Below are 12,527 nucleotides of genomic sequence, written 5' to 3' on the forward strand. Positions count from 1 at the left end.
TGGCACTGCAGGCTAGGGGCGAGGGGGGGGTCCCTGGCAATGCTGGGGGGGGGTCTCCCTTTCAAGGGGGGGGGGGAGCCCCCAACAGCGGGAGGGGGGTCCTTGGCAATGCTGGGGGGGTCCCCAAAAATGGGAGGGGGTCCCTGGCACTGCCCCGGGGGGGGGTCCCTGTACAGGGGGGGTCCCCAACAGCGGGAGGGGGTCCCCGTCCCTGGCACCGCCGGGGAGGGCTCCCTGGCACCGCTGGCCGAAGGGTGGGGGGGGGGGGGGGCTGGGGGGGGGTCCCTGGCACTAGGGGCTCCCCGTGATGGAAGGGGGGGGGGTGGGGAGGTGGTCCCGGTGCCAGGGCGGGGGGTCCCGGTGCCAGGCCGCGGTGCCGCAGCGCCGTTCGGTGCCAACCGGCGACGCCATCTTACGGCGCAGGGCTTTTGGGGGGGGGGGGTTGGCACCGTGCCCCCCCACCCCCGGCCCGGCCCACCGCTGCCAAAGATGGGGAGGGGGAGCTAAGGAAAGGAGGGGGGGGGTGAGGGGGAGCGATGCCAGGGGGGGCCCGGGCGGGGGGGGGGGGGGCCGTGTGGGGGCCTCGTGCCGCGCTCGGGGGCACGGTGCCAACCGAGGCCATTTTGGCGGCGCCAGGCGGGAGCTGCCAGGGGGGTTTGAGGCCCTCCCCACCCCCCTTGCCCCCTCCCCAAAGTGGGCAGCGGGGAGAGGAGGAGGGGGTGGTCGTGCAGGACCCCCCCCCCCCGCTCCCCCCTCGCTGCCTTCCCCCTCCCTCCCCCCCCAGCCCAGCCCAGGACAGGCTCAGGTTTGGCACAAGGGCCTGGGGGGGTGGGGCAGCAAGCAGCACCCCCACACCACCCCCCCCCCCCGCGGTGCCCCCTCCTTTGCCACCCCCCACCCCCCCCCACCCCCCCCGTGCTTGAGGCTGGGCACCGAGCACCCCAAAAAACCTCCCCCTGCGCCCCCCTGCCCACCCCTGTGCCCAGCGCGGGCCCCCCCCCCCCGGCGCTGCCCACCCCCTGTGCCCAGCACAGCTCCCACCCCGGGGCAGCAGGGGCTGGGGGCTGCCGCCTGGCACAGCCAGGGTGGCACCGCAGGGGCCTGGGCACGGTGGGGCCTGGCACACAGGGCTGGGGGGGGGGGAAGGGGGGCAGCAGAGCCCGGTGCAGGGCACAGCCCCCCCCCGGGGGGACGGGGGGGGGTGGTTGGCGCTTGGCAGAGCCCAGCCTGGCGCAGGGCACGGTGCTTGGCACAGGGCCGAGGGTGGCAGCGGGCAGAGCCCGGCGCGGGGCACAGCTCGGGCTCAGGGCTTGGCACAGCACCGCTGGGGAGGCTGGGGGCAGGGCACGGGGCCGGGGCTGGCTCCCAGCTTGGCACAGAGAGGGCAGAGCCCAGCGCCTGGCACGGCTCTGGGTGCCCGGTGCCCCGCTGCCAGGTGCTCGGTGCCCAGCTGCCGCTGCCTGCCCGGCTCGGCGCCCCCCCCCCCCCCCCTCCCGCGCTCAGGGCTCGGCGCCTGGCACCTTGGCACCGGGCTCGGCTTTGTGCGAGGCGCGGGGGCCGGCGCCCCCCGCCCGGGGGAAGGGGCTTGGGGAGGGGGCTGGGCACATCGGGAGCTGCCGCAGCCCCGGGGCGGGACCCCCTCCTCCGGTGCCCACCCGGCAGCGCCGGGCAAGGGTCGAGGCAGCGCTACCGGGGGCGGGGGGGCACGGCGGGGGGACCCCGCAAGGTGCGCGGAGGCGGCGGCGGCGGCCCCGCGGAGGCGGCTTTCGGGTAGCGGCTCTCGGTAGCGGCCCCGCGGAGGCGGCTCCCGGTAGCAACCCCGTGGTAACCACCCCGCGGCAGCGGCTCCGCGGAGGCTCCCGGTTGCGGCTCCGGGTAGCGGCCCCGCGGAGGCAGTTCCCGGTTGCCGCTCCCGGGAGCGGCTCCGCGGAGGGTCCCGGGAGCGGCCCCGCGTTAACAACCCCCCGCGACAGGCTCCCGGTAGCGACCCCCGCGGCAGGGGCCCCCGCGGAGCTTCCCCGGTGGCGACCCCGCGGCGAGGGGCCCCGCGGAGCTCCCCGGGAGCGGCTCCGGGTAGCGGCCCCGCGGTAACAAACCCCGCGACGACCTCCCGGTAGCAGCCCCTCGGTAGCGACCCCCGCGGCGAGGGGGCCCCCGCGGAGCTTCCCGGGGGGGAGCGGCTCCGGGCAGCGATCCCCCGCGACGGGGCCGCCCCGGCGGCGGGCGGCGGCGGCACTCACCGGGGGCGTGCACGAAGTAGGCCAGGTAGAGGTCGAGCTCCTTGATGGTGACGCCGATGTGGTGCGGCTGGACGCAGAGCCCGGGGCTGGCGCACTGCGGGGCCTTGGCCAGGCGCTCGCCGTCGGTGCTCTCCAGCGGGACCCCCTTGAAGAGGATGACCATGACCAGGTCCAGCCGCCAGACCTTGTCGGCCTGCCGCAGGCAGTCGATGCGGCGGATTTTGCCCTTCTGGTCCGGGTTGGAGAGGACGCAGCACGGAGGCTTCTTGCCGGTGACCGAGAGCACGAAGTCCTCTCGGCACTCCGGGCGGATGTCCTTGCGCAGCTTGGCCAGGAGCCGCGACGCCCATTTCTGCTTCACCTCCGGCTTCTCGCCCAGCAGCTCGTCCTTGACCGCTCGCTCCTCCTCCTTCGACATCCTCTTCTCGTGCTTCTTGAAGTACTTTCGCTTGCGGGCCTGGAGGTTGAACCAGGTGTAGGAGAACGCCCGGACGTGGGGCAGCAGCGCCTCGATGAAAGGGTGGAACTCATCCTGCCGGGGCGGGGGGGAAGAGAGGGTGAGGGAGGGGAGTCGCGCCCTGGACCCCTCCTTCCGTCACCGCCACCGTTAGGTCCTCCTGGAGGGGTCCCCCGTCCCGCCCCGGACCATTAACATCCTCCTGGAGGGGTCCCCGTCCTGACCCAGACCATTAAGGGTCGTCCTGGAGGGGGTCTCCGTCCTTAAGGTCCTCCTGGAGAGGTCTCCGTTCTGCCCCCCGACCATTAAGGTCCTCCTAGAGGGGTCTCCGTCCTGCCCCAGAGGCTCCCTGGGGTCTTCCCTGCCTCGGCACCGGCAGCTCCAGGGCTGGGTGGTCCCATCCTGACCAGGGAGGGTCTGGTGACCCCAGACCCCATCCAGGATGCTCCTGGGGACTCCCCCGTCCCATCCCATCCTCCCTAGGGATGCTCCCATCCTGCCCAGATAGCTCCTGGAGACCCCAGACCCCACCTAGGGAGCTCCCTGGGGCCCCCTCCGCATCACCTCCCGGCACAGCCCATGCCGGTACCGGCAGCTCCGGGGCAAGGCTCAGCTCCATCCCGCACGGCAGGAGCACCCCCGGGCCACAGCCGCAGCCTGCACCGGGGCAGGGCGGGGGTCCCGGGCGCAGCCCGGTGGGGGACCAGCCCCAGGGATGCTCAGCCCAGCCCCGGGATGCAGGATCCGGCTCCGCGGCATCGGGGCCCGGGGGGGACCTGCCGGGCTCCTGGTGACCGGATCAGGTAGCTCCTGATGCCAGCACGGTCCCGGTGCCCACGGCGTGCCCGCGGCCCTGGCCCTGCTCGGCTCCGGGGTGCCGTTTTAGACCCCATCTGCCTCCCCGGTGTCACCGCAGTCGCAGCCCCGTCCCCCCGTACCGGCACAGCCCTGTCCTCGGTGTCGCCGCAGCCCCATCCCTCCCCGGCACCGGCTCAACCCCGTCCCCGGTGTCGCCTCAGCCCCGTCCGTCCCCGGTAACGCCACCACTGCCGTCGGGGCTCGCCCTCGCCCGCTCCCGGTATCTATCCCCAGCGCCATCACCGCCACCGGCGCCATCCCCGGTGCCACCAATCCCCATCCCTGTCCCCGTCAGTCCCCGCTGCCTCCCGCTGCCTCCCGCCGCCTCCCGTCCCCCGCCGCCACCGTTCCCCGTTCTCTGTCCTCGCTCGCCGGTGTCGTCGCTCCCCGGCCCCATCCCGGTCCCCCGGCGCGGTCCCCGGTGCCACCGGCGCCTGTCCCCGGTCCCCGCCGATCCCTTCCCGCCCCGTCCCGGTCCGTACCATCGCGGCGGCTCATCCCGGCCGTGGGCAGCTGCCAGTCGGGCCCCGGCGGGGCGGCACCGTGGGTGACACACGGGGACGCTACCGGGGACGAAGGAAAGGCTTAACGGAGAGGCTACCGGGGGGCTGAGGCACCGAGAGTCTGGGGTACCAGTGGGGTCCCAGTTACCGGGGGGTGGTGTCCCCGCCGCCGGAACGGAGCGGGGCTTGCGGGGGGTCCTCGTTGGGGTTTTCTGGCCAGGGGGGTCGCGGTTAATGGAGGAGTCCCGGTTACCCGGAGGGGCCCCGGTTACCGGATGGGGGTCGCGGCTGCTGGGACGGCGTAGGGTCGGGCGGGGGGTCCCTGTCGGGGGGCTAGCGGGGAATCCCTGTGAGAGGGTCCTGGTGCCGGGGAGGTTCCGGTCGTGGGGTCCCGGAGCTGCTGCCGCCGCCGCCGGGCGCGGAGCGCGCGGAGCCGCCGCGGCCCCTTTTGGCACCGGGACCGGAGCGGCGGCGACCAATGGGAGCGCAGCGCGCGGGGGGAGCGGCCACCCCATTGGCTGGACCGGGGGGGGCGGGGACTGGGGGGGGGGAGTTGGGGGGCGGCGGAGTTCGGGGCCGGGACACGGCATGGGGGGGGGGGGGGGGGGGGGGGAACGGGATTTGGCGGGGGGAGCCGGGACGGAGCTACCACCGGGAGACCCCCACCCCCGGGGGTGTGCACCGGAGCAGGGGGTGTGCGGCGGCCGCCGGTGCACCGGCAGCACCGGGGGGGGTGGGGGATTCACAGAAACCTGCGGATCTGCCCCCAAAACCGAGCCGGGCGCACCGGGCTCCTCCTGCAAACAGAGGGCTGGGGCGGGGGGGGAGGCGGGGGTCGAGCCCCGGTGCACCGGCAGCTCCCGGGGGTCGCCTCACCAAACACACCCACCACCCCCTCCCCCCGAGACCTGCCCCCAGATCCGTGCCGGGGGTCACCGGGCGCCTCCTGCACACCGAGCCCGGTGCCGGGGGTCGAGCGAGGACGCCGTGGCCGCGCTCACGCCTGGGCCCCGATCCCGGCTGGGAGGGGGGGGGGTGTTGTACCGGGAGGGGGGTCCTGGGCGCTCCCCGCCCCCCGGTACCCCCCCACCCCTCCTTTTCTCCCCCGTCACACGCCGAGGGGAGGCGGGGAGGTGGGGGGGGTCCAGCCCCGGATCTTGGCTGCCTTCCCCGGCCCCGTGGCGGCCCCAAACCGCCGGTTCTGCCCCCAGCTCCCCGCCGCGGTGCCGGGAGCCAAGTCGGGGCCCCCCCCGGGGCCCCCCCCCCCTAATTAAATCCCTCTGCGCGGAGACAAAAAAAAAAGCCGAAATTTGGCTTTTTGTTGGCGGGGGCCGGGGGGAGGCTTCCGCCCGGCCGCACCCCCAAAGCTGCCTCTTTTCACCCCAAAACGTGGTGAGGATGGAAAGAGGAGGGAGGCGAGGGGGGGGAGGGGGGGGGGGCACTGTGAACCAGCCCACTCCCCCCCCCCCCATTTTCTGGCCTTGGAGAATTCGTTCCGAGGGGGCACGGAGGGACCAGAACCAGGGCGGGAGGGGAGAGTGGGGGGCAGCGGGAAAAGGGGGCGCTGGGGGGGGGCAGGGAGCAAAGGAGGTACTGGGGGGGGGGGTCAGTGGGCAAAGGGGGCACTGCGGGAGGGGGAGGGCAGTGAGACAAGAGGGCAGCCAGGGGGGTTTCTTTGCGCCCCCTCCCCCTCCCGAGGGGTCGTGATTGACAGGAGGGGTCAGGGCTGCCAGGAAGGGTCAGGGCTGGCTCCAGCTCACGACGCCCTGGGCACGGGCAGGGAGGGGGCAGACCCCACCCAGAATCTTCGGGGGAGGGGTGGGGGGCTCCCAAGCGTGCCAGGTTGGGGTTGGACAGGGGTGGGAGGGAAGGGTTGGGGTCCAACTTCCCCCCTCCTTCGCTCAGAACCGTGGCGCTGCCAGGGCAGGGCCCAGCTCCCGGGGCCCTGGCGGACACCTCGGTGCCCTCCGTGCCTCGTGGTGGGCACCAAGCTGGGCCAGGCCGGCAGGGCAGAGGGGGTTGGTGGCCCCAATCCCCCCCAGCCCTGTGCCCCCTCCGGATGCCAATGTCTGTGCCCCCCCCCCACAACCCCTGGGTCTCTCCCCAGCGCCTGGGTCCTCGCCAAGCCTGGCGGTGGGCACCGGGCTGGCTCAGGACCGCGCCGCGGGTGGGGAGGGGGTCTCTGACCCAATCCCTGGCTGCCCTCCGCGCACTCTCGGGTGCCCCCCACCCACCTCTGTCCGTTCCCCCCCACCCCCCCCACCCCGCACACTCCTGGGTCCCTCCCGCACAGCCCGGGTCCCCTCCCCGCTGGCACGGAAGGATCTGGATGCCAGACCGGCGGCGGCGGCGGCAGGAGCAGGGCCGGGGAGGGGGGGTGGGCGGCGGCACGAGGTTGGGGAGGGGGTCGCCGCCCTCCCCACGGCTTCCTCCCCAGCCGGTACCGGGTCCCGTTGCTGCCATTGGCTGCGGCGGCCCCGCATTGAGCTGCAGTCTCGGCCACGTCGCCGCCGACCGCAGCTGCGAGCGGCCGGCAGAGAGCCAGCGGTGCCCGGGCTTGGGGGGGGGGGGGGAAGGTTGGGGGGCGCCGAGGCGGTGCCCAGGCTGGGGGCGCTGGGGAGCGGGGTGGGAGGGGAAGGAAGCTCCGAGGCGGTGCCCAGGCTGGGGGGCTTGGGCAAAGAAAAAATGGGGGGGGGGGGGGGGAGAAAAAAAGAGGAGAATAAAATAATCATCAAAAAACAACAACCGCCGCTCCCCCCCCCCCCCATCATCATCATCATCATCACCTCCCCCCGCCCCCCCTACTCCTCCACGCACACTCTTGGCCCCCAGCCCTGGCAGCGCTGCCCCCCCCCCCGGGCCGCTGCCAGCTCCCCCCCGGCCCTGAGCTTCGCCGCAGCCCAAAGGAGTCGCAGAGTTGCCGCCAAAAATCCCCCCGGCGGCCCCCGGCGCCGCTGCCAAGACCCTCCCGAGCTGAGGGGGGGGGGAGGGTGGATGAAGGAGGGGGTGGGGGGAAGAGTGAGGGGCGTCCTGGACCCCCTCCCCACCTCCCGCAGCCAGGCATGGGGAGGGGGAGGCCACGAGGGACCCCAACGTGCAGGGAGGGGGGGGGGGGGGCCGCAGGCGTCCGGGCGGCTCCGGAGGGAAGGTGCTGGAAGGGTTCTGGCAGCGCTGCCAGCAGGGTAGGGGGCACAGGGGTGGGGGGGAGACCCTCAGAGTTGGAAGGGGGGGGGTGGAAGGGGTCGGTGTTCAGAGGTTTAAGGTGGGGAGGGGGCGATCGAGGGAGCCAGGTGTCCTGATTTTGGGAGGGGGGTGCCGCAGGCGTCCGGGCGGTGCCCCCCTGCCCGCAGCCGCATGCAGGACCCCCGCGGGCGGCCGTTCGAGGGGCGCTGGGCACCGAGACCCCCCCCCGCACGAAGCCACTCCATCCATACACCCCCCCAGACCACTGAATTTGGGGGGGGGGGCGCCCGGGCAGCGCTGCTGGGGGGGGGGGATGTGGGGGGCGGCGGGGCGGGGGCTGTGCCGCAGCCGTGCCGCAGAGCGCGGGGGCCGACGCCGCTTGGCACCGCCGGACCCCGGCGCGGATCCCACCCACCCCAGACACCCCCACCCCCCCCGAGCAGACCCCAGACCCCCCCCCCCCCAGCTATGGCCTTGTGCCAGGGCAGGCCTTGTGGGGGGGGCCCCGCGGTGCTGCGGCGTCCAAGAAAGCTTTTTGTGCCCCATCAATAATTCAGGGCCCCCCCAAAGCCCGGCCAAGGGCTCCTCCATTATTGATGGTGCCAGCGGCGCAGCCCCACGGCTGGGGGGCACGGGGGGGGGGGGGCCACGGGGGTGGGGGGCACAGAGGAAAAGAAGCTGGGGAAGGGGAGGGGGGGGAAGGGGGGGGTGGTCGGCAGAGCCACAAACCCCTGCGGCGCAAGGGCCTGGCAGTGCCACCCGCGAAGGACTGGCACAGGGCTGGCACACGCGTGTGCAAGGGGGGGGGGGGGGGAGCAGGCCACGGACACGCGTGTGCGGCGCCCACCCACACGCGTGTGAGGGGCGGCGGGGGAGGAGGGGGGCCGTGTCACGCACACGCGTGTGCAGACCCCACGCCACTGACACGCGTGTGCGGGCCCACGCCACGGACGCGAGTGTGCGAGGATAGGAACGCGCCACGGACACGCGTGAACGAGCCCACGCACACGCGTGTTCCGTTCCACGCCACGCACGCGCGCGTGCAAGCGCCCGCACCCACGCGTGTGCCTCGCACGGCCCCGGGCGCCTCGCACGTGGCGGGGGGGAGGAGGAGGAGGAGGAGGAGGAAGAAGGGGGAGGTCGGGGGGGGGGGTTGGGGGTGGGAGGTGCCTCCCCCGCACCGATTGCATCAGCCGGCGGCAGGGCCACGCGTGGGGCACGGGGGGGGGGCAGCTCGCACACGCGTGGGGCACACCTGGGGTGGGCCTGGGGGGGGGGCTGCAGCAGCTCACACGCGTGGAGCTGCCACGTGTGCAGGGACCACCCCCCCCCGACCCCCTCCCTGACACACCCACACCCCCCCCGGGGCACTCTGTGTGCCCAGCGCTGACCTCCCCCAGCAGGGCACCCCCCGGGCAGCAGCCCTTGTGCCAGGGCAGGTTGTGCCAGGCCGTGCCAGGCCCTGCTGGGCTGCAGGCCCTGGGCCGCATCCCTGACCTGCACTGGCCCCAGGGCCACCCTGGCACAGCCCTGGTCCCATCCTGCAGCCTGGCATTGGGCACGGCCCTGCTCCCATCCTGCAGCCTGGCATTGGGCACGGCCCTGCTCCCATCCCACAGCCAGGCACTGGGCACAGCCCTGCTCCCATCCTGCAGCCTGGCACTGGGCACGGCCCTGCTCCCATCCTGCACCCTGGCACTGGGCACAGCTCTGCTCCCATCCTGCAGCCTGGCACTGGGCACGGCCCTGGTCCCATCCCGCAGCCTGGCACTGGGCACGGCCCTGCTCCCATCCCGCAGCCTGGCACTGGGCACAGCCCTGCTCCCATCCTGCAGCCTGGCACTGGGCACAGCCCTGGTCCCGTCCTGCAGCCTGGCACTGGGCACGGCCCTGCTCCCATCCCACAGCCGGGCACTGGGCACAGCCCTGCTCCCATCCTGCAGCCTGGCACTGGGCACAGCCCTGGTCCCATCCTGCAGCCTGGCACTGGGCACAGCCCTGCTCCCATCCTGCACCCTGGCACTGGGCACAGCCCTGGTCCCATCCTGCAGCCTGGCACTGGGCACGGCCCTGGTCCCATCCTGCAGCCTGGCACTGGGCACAGCTCTGCTCCCATCCCGCAGCCTGGCACTGGGCACAGCCCTGGTCCCATCCTGCAGCCTGGCACTGGGCACAGCCCTGCTCCCATCCTGCACCCTGGCACTGGGCACAGCCCTGGTCCCATCCTGCAGCCTGGCACTGGGCACAGCCCTGGTCCCATCCTGCAGCCTGGCACTGGGCACGGACCTGGTCCCATCCCGCAGCCTGGCACTGGGCACAGCTCTGCTCCCATCCCGCAGCCTGGCACTGGGCACGGCCCTGGTCCCATCCTGCAGCCTGGCACTGGGCACGGACCTGGTCCCATCCCGCAGCCTGGCACTGGGCACAGCTCTGCTCCCATCCTGCAGCCTGGCACTGGGCACGGCCCTGGCCCCGTCCTGCAGCCTGGCACTGGGCACGGCCCTGGGCTCCACCCCACCCAAGGTGTCACAGCTCCGCCCCGGGCCGGGGGCGATGCTGTCGCGATGGCAGCGGCGATGTCGCGACAGGGATGGTGTCGGTGACTTGCGGTGCCGCCAGGCTGCGCCGGGGTCTGACCCGGGGAGGGGACACGGGGGGGAGGGGAGACGGGGGCGGACCCCGGCCCGGCCGAAGGACCGACGGGACCGGAGCTGCGGCGCCTGGGGAGGAGCTGCTGCCGGTCACCGGCTGCGGGGGGCAGAGGCTGCAGAGGCTGCAGGGGAAAGAGGCTGCAGGGCAAAGAGGCTGCAGGGGGCAAAGAGGCTGCAGGGGGCAAAGAGGCTGCAGGGGGCAAAGAGGCTGCAGGGGGCAAAGAGGCTGCAGAGGCTGCAGGGGAAGGAGGCTGCAGGGGGCAAGGAGGCTGCAGGGCGCAGGGCAAGGAGGCTGCAGGGGGCAGGGCAAGGAGGCTGCAGGGGGCAGGGAGCAGAGGAGGTGCAGCCTGTGCCTGGCCACCTGCAGGGCTCTGCAGCAGCAGCTGTGGGCACTCCGTGGGTGCTGCCCTGGGTGCTGCCACCCTGGGTGCTGCCACAGGTACCTAAGGGGGGGTGCAGCAGGGATGGAGGCCCCCAAAGCCCACCCAGAAGCGGCTGGGCAGGGGGAGAGAGGGAGGAGCACACACGTGGGGGGGCACAGCCATGCCCCCACAGGTGTGCCAGGGGGCACAGCCATCCACACTCAGGCCTCTGTGTGCCCAGGGTGATGCCAGAGCTGGCAGTGGTGTGTGAGGGCCACATGCATGACCTAGGCACGTGTGAGGGGCACATGTGTGTGCCTGGCATGCCCCTAGCATGCCTTAGGGGCTGCATATGTGTGCCTGGCATGCCCCTGGCATGTGTGAGGGGCACATGTGTGTGCCTGGTATGCCCCTGGCATGTGTGAGGGGCACATGTGTGTGCCTGGCATGCCCCTGGCACGTCTTAGGGGCTACATGTGTGTGGCTGGCATGCCCCTGGCATGTCCCTGGCATGTGTGAGGGGCACATGAGTGTGCCTGGCATGCCCCTGGCACGTCTTAGGGGCTACATGTGTGTGGCTGGCATGCCCCTGGCATGTCCCTGGCATGTGTGAGGGGCACATGTGTGTGGCTGGCATGCCCCTGGCATGTATGAGGGGCACATGTGTGTGGCTGGCATGCCCCTGGCATGTCCCTGGCATGTGTGAGGGGCACATGTGTGTCCCTGGCGTGTGCAGGGCGGGCGCCGAAGCTGCGAGAAGCTGCTGGCCCTGGGCCCAACCTCGGCGGCCGCCAAAACCTCTCCGAAAAGCAGGAGAAAAGGGCGGGGGGGGGGCGGCTGGGGGGGGAGACGACGACGACATAGAAAGAGCCGCGAGGAGGGGGGGCAAGGGCACCCCAGCAGCCTCAGGGGGACACCAAGAGGGGCCCCAAGATGAGGGGGGGCACAGGGACCACCCCACCCCCCGCCGAGGGACCCGCCCGAGACGTGGTCTCCCCTCTAAGCGCCCCATGCCAGCCCCCTCCTCGGCTCCTCCGACCACCCCCTGGAGCCCTCCGACCCCCCTCGACCCCCACAAGCCCCCCTCCCCCCCGGGGCACCCCAACAACTCCCCCCGCGCCGTGCCAAGGCGACCCCGGTCCCGGTGTCCCCCGCGGGGGCCTTTCCTCGGTCGTTTCCCACCCCCGGGGCTGGCTCTCGTCCCGTGGGTACCGGCTGCCCCGTCCCGGGATGGGGGGAGGGAGGGACCCGTGGGGCGAACCCCTCTCACACACCGCCCCACCCCCTCCGGTTCCCCCGAGGATGACATCCCCTCCCCCGCTCCCGGACGGGGCTTAGCGACGGTACCGACCGGGGGTCCCGGGCTCTGCCCCGCTCCAGACCGATGTTCCCCGCACCGGACCGGGCACAGCTGCGATTCCCCCATCCCCCTCCCCCCCCGGCTCCCGTCCCGGGGTGTCCGGCCCGGGCCGCTCCGGAGGCGGCGGCAGCCGCAGCCCAGCGCAGCCCCGGGTGCGATCCCCCCCCTCCCGCGGTCCCGCTACCGACGGAAGAAGCGGAGTCAACCCTCGCTCGGTACCGGCAAGCGGGGAGGACAGGAGGGAGGGAGGAGAGAGGAGAGAGGGGTGAGGGGAGGGTCTCACCCCCACCCCCTTCATTTTGAGGCGGGGGGGGGGGGAGCCTCATCCGTTCGCAGCGCGCAGCACAGCCGGGACCGGACCTGTCCGCCTTGAACTCTGCCTTCCCGAACCCTCCGGGACCCTCTCCCCACCACCTCCCTTCCCGCTCCCCGTTTAACGGCCCCCTTCCCGGTGCCACGCACCCCTCCCCTTCCCCTCCTCCCCCTCCCCCTCTCCCGGTGCCGCCGTACCTGGGTGAGGCAGTACGGGGAGTACATGGCGGCGGTGCAGGGTCAGCCGCGGCAGGGCATGGCGGGACCGGAGAGTTGGGGACGGAGGGGGTGTTGGGGGGGGGGGTCCGGAGCGTGGGTCCGGGTCGGAGGCTGGAGGCTGCAGAAGGCGATTCCGGCGGTGGGGGGAGGGTGCGGGGGGCGGGCCGACGGGAGGCGAAGGAGAGGAGGGGGGGCAGGGGGGAGGGGGAGGGTCCCGGTACCGGCGGCGCGCGGGGAAAGTTTTGCGCGAAGTTGGCGCGCGCCGCACTTTTGCCGCGGGAAGAGCCGCGGGGGCCACGCCCACCGGCCGGGCCACGCCCCGTCGCTCGGGAGACACGCCCATTCTCGGAGAGACTCCTCCCCCCCGAGTCAGGACACGCCC

The 12,527-nt window shown here is 73.6% G+C and overlaps 1 protein-coding gene across 1 annotated transcript; it reads right to left on the reverse strand.

The window, feature by feature from the left end:
* Nucleotides 1-1,686: 1,686 nt before the first annotated feature.
* Nucleotides 1,687-12,237, reverse strand: LOC137461544 (nuclear factor 1-like). Its single transcript, XM_068171241.1, has 3 exons — nucleotides 12,125-12,237; nucleotides 1,972-2,772; nucleotides 1,687-1,869 (listed from the first exon to the last, which is right to left on the reverse strand). Exons 1-3 carry the CDS (start codon nucleotides 12,149-12,151, stop codon nucleotides 1,687-1,689), a joined length of 1,011 nt encoding a protein of 336 aa, XP_068027342.1. The 5' UTR covers nucleotides 12,152-12,237.
* Nucleotides 12,238-12,527: the final 290 nt, after the last annotated feature.

This window comes from Melanerpes formicivorus, unplaced genomic scaffold, assembly GCF_026170545.1.
Source record: "Melanerpes formicivorus ecotype bairdi unplaced genomic scaffold, bMelFor1.0.p_v2 SCAF_2516, whole genome shotgun sequence".
Taxonomy (NCBI): Eukaryota; Metazoa; Chordata; class Aves; order Piciformes; family Picidae; genus Melanerpes; species Melanerpes formicivorus.

Coding starts and splice junctions, on each gene's coding strand:
- LOC137461544 (XM_068171241.1), bottom strand. CDS start 12,151: ATGTACTCCCCGTACTGCCTCACCCAG. Junction 2,773..12,124: donor CCCCGTACTGCCTCACCCAG/GTACGGCGGCAC, acceptor CCGCCCCGGCAG/GATGAGTTCCACCCTTTCAT. Junction 1,870..1,971: donor GGGGTCGCTACCGGGAGCCT/GTCGCGGGGGGT, acceptor CGCTACCCGGAG/CCGCAACCGGGAGCCTCCGC.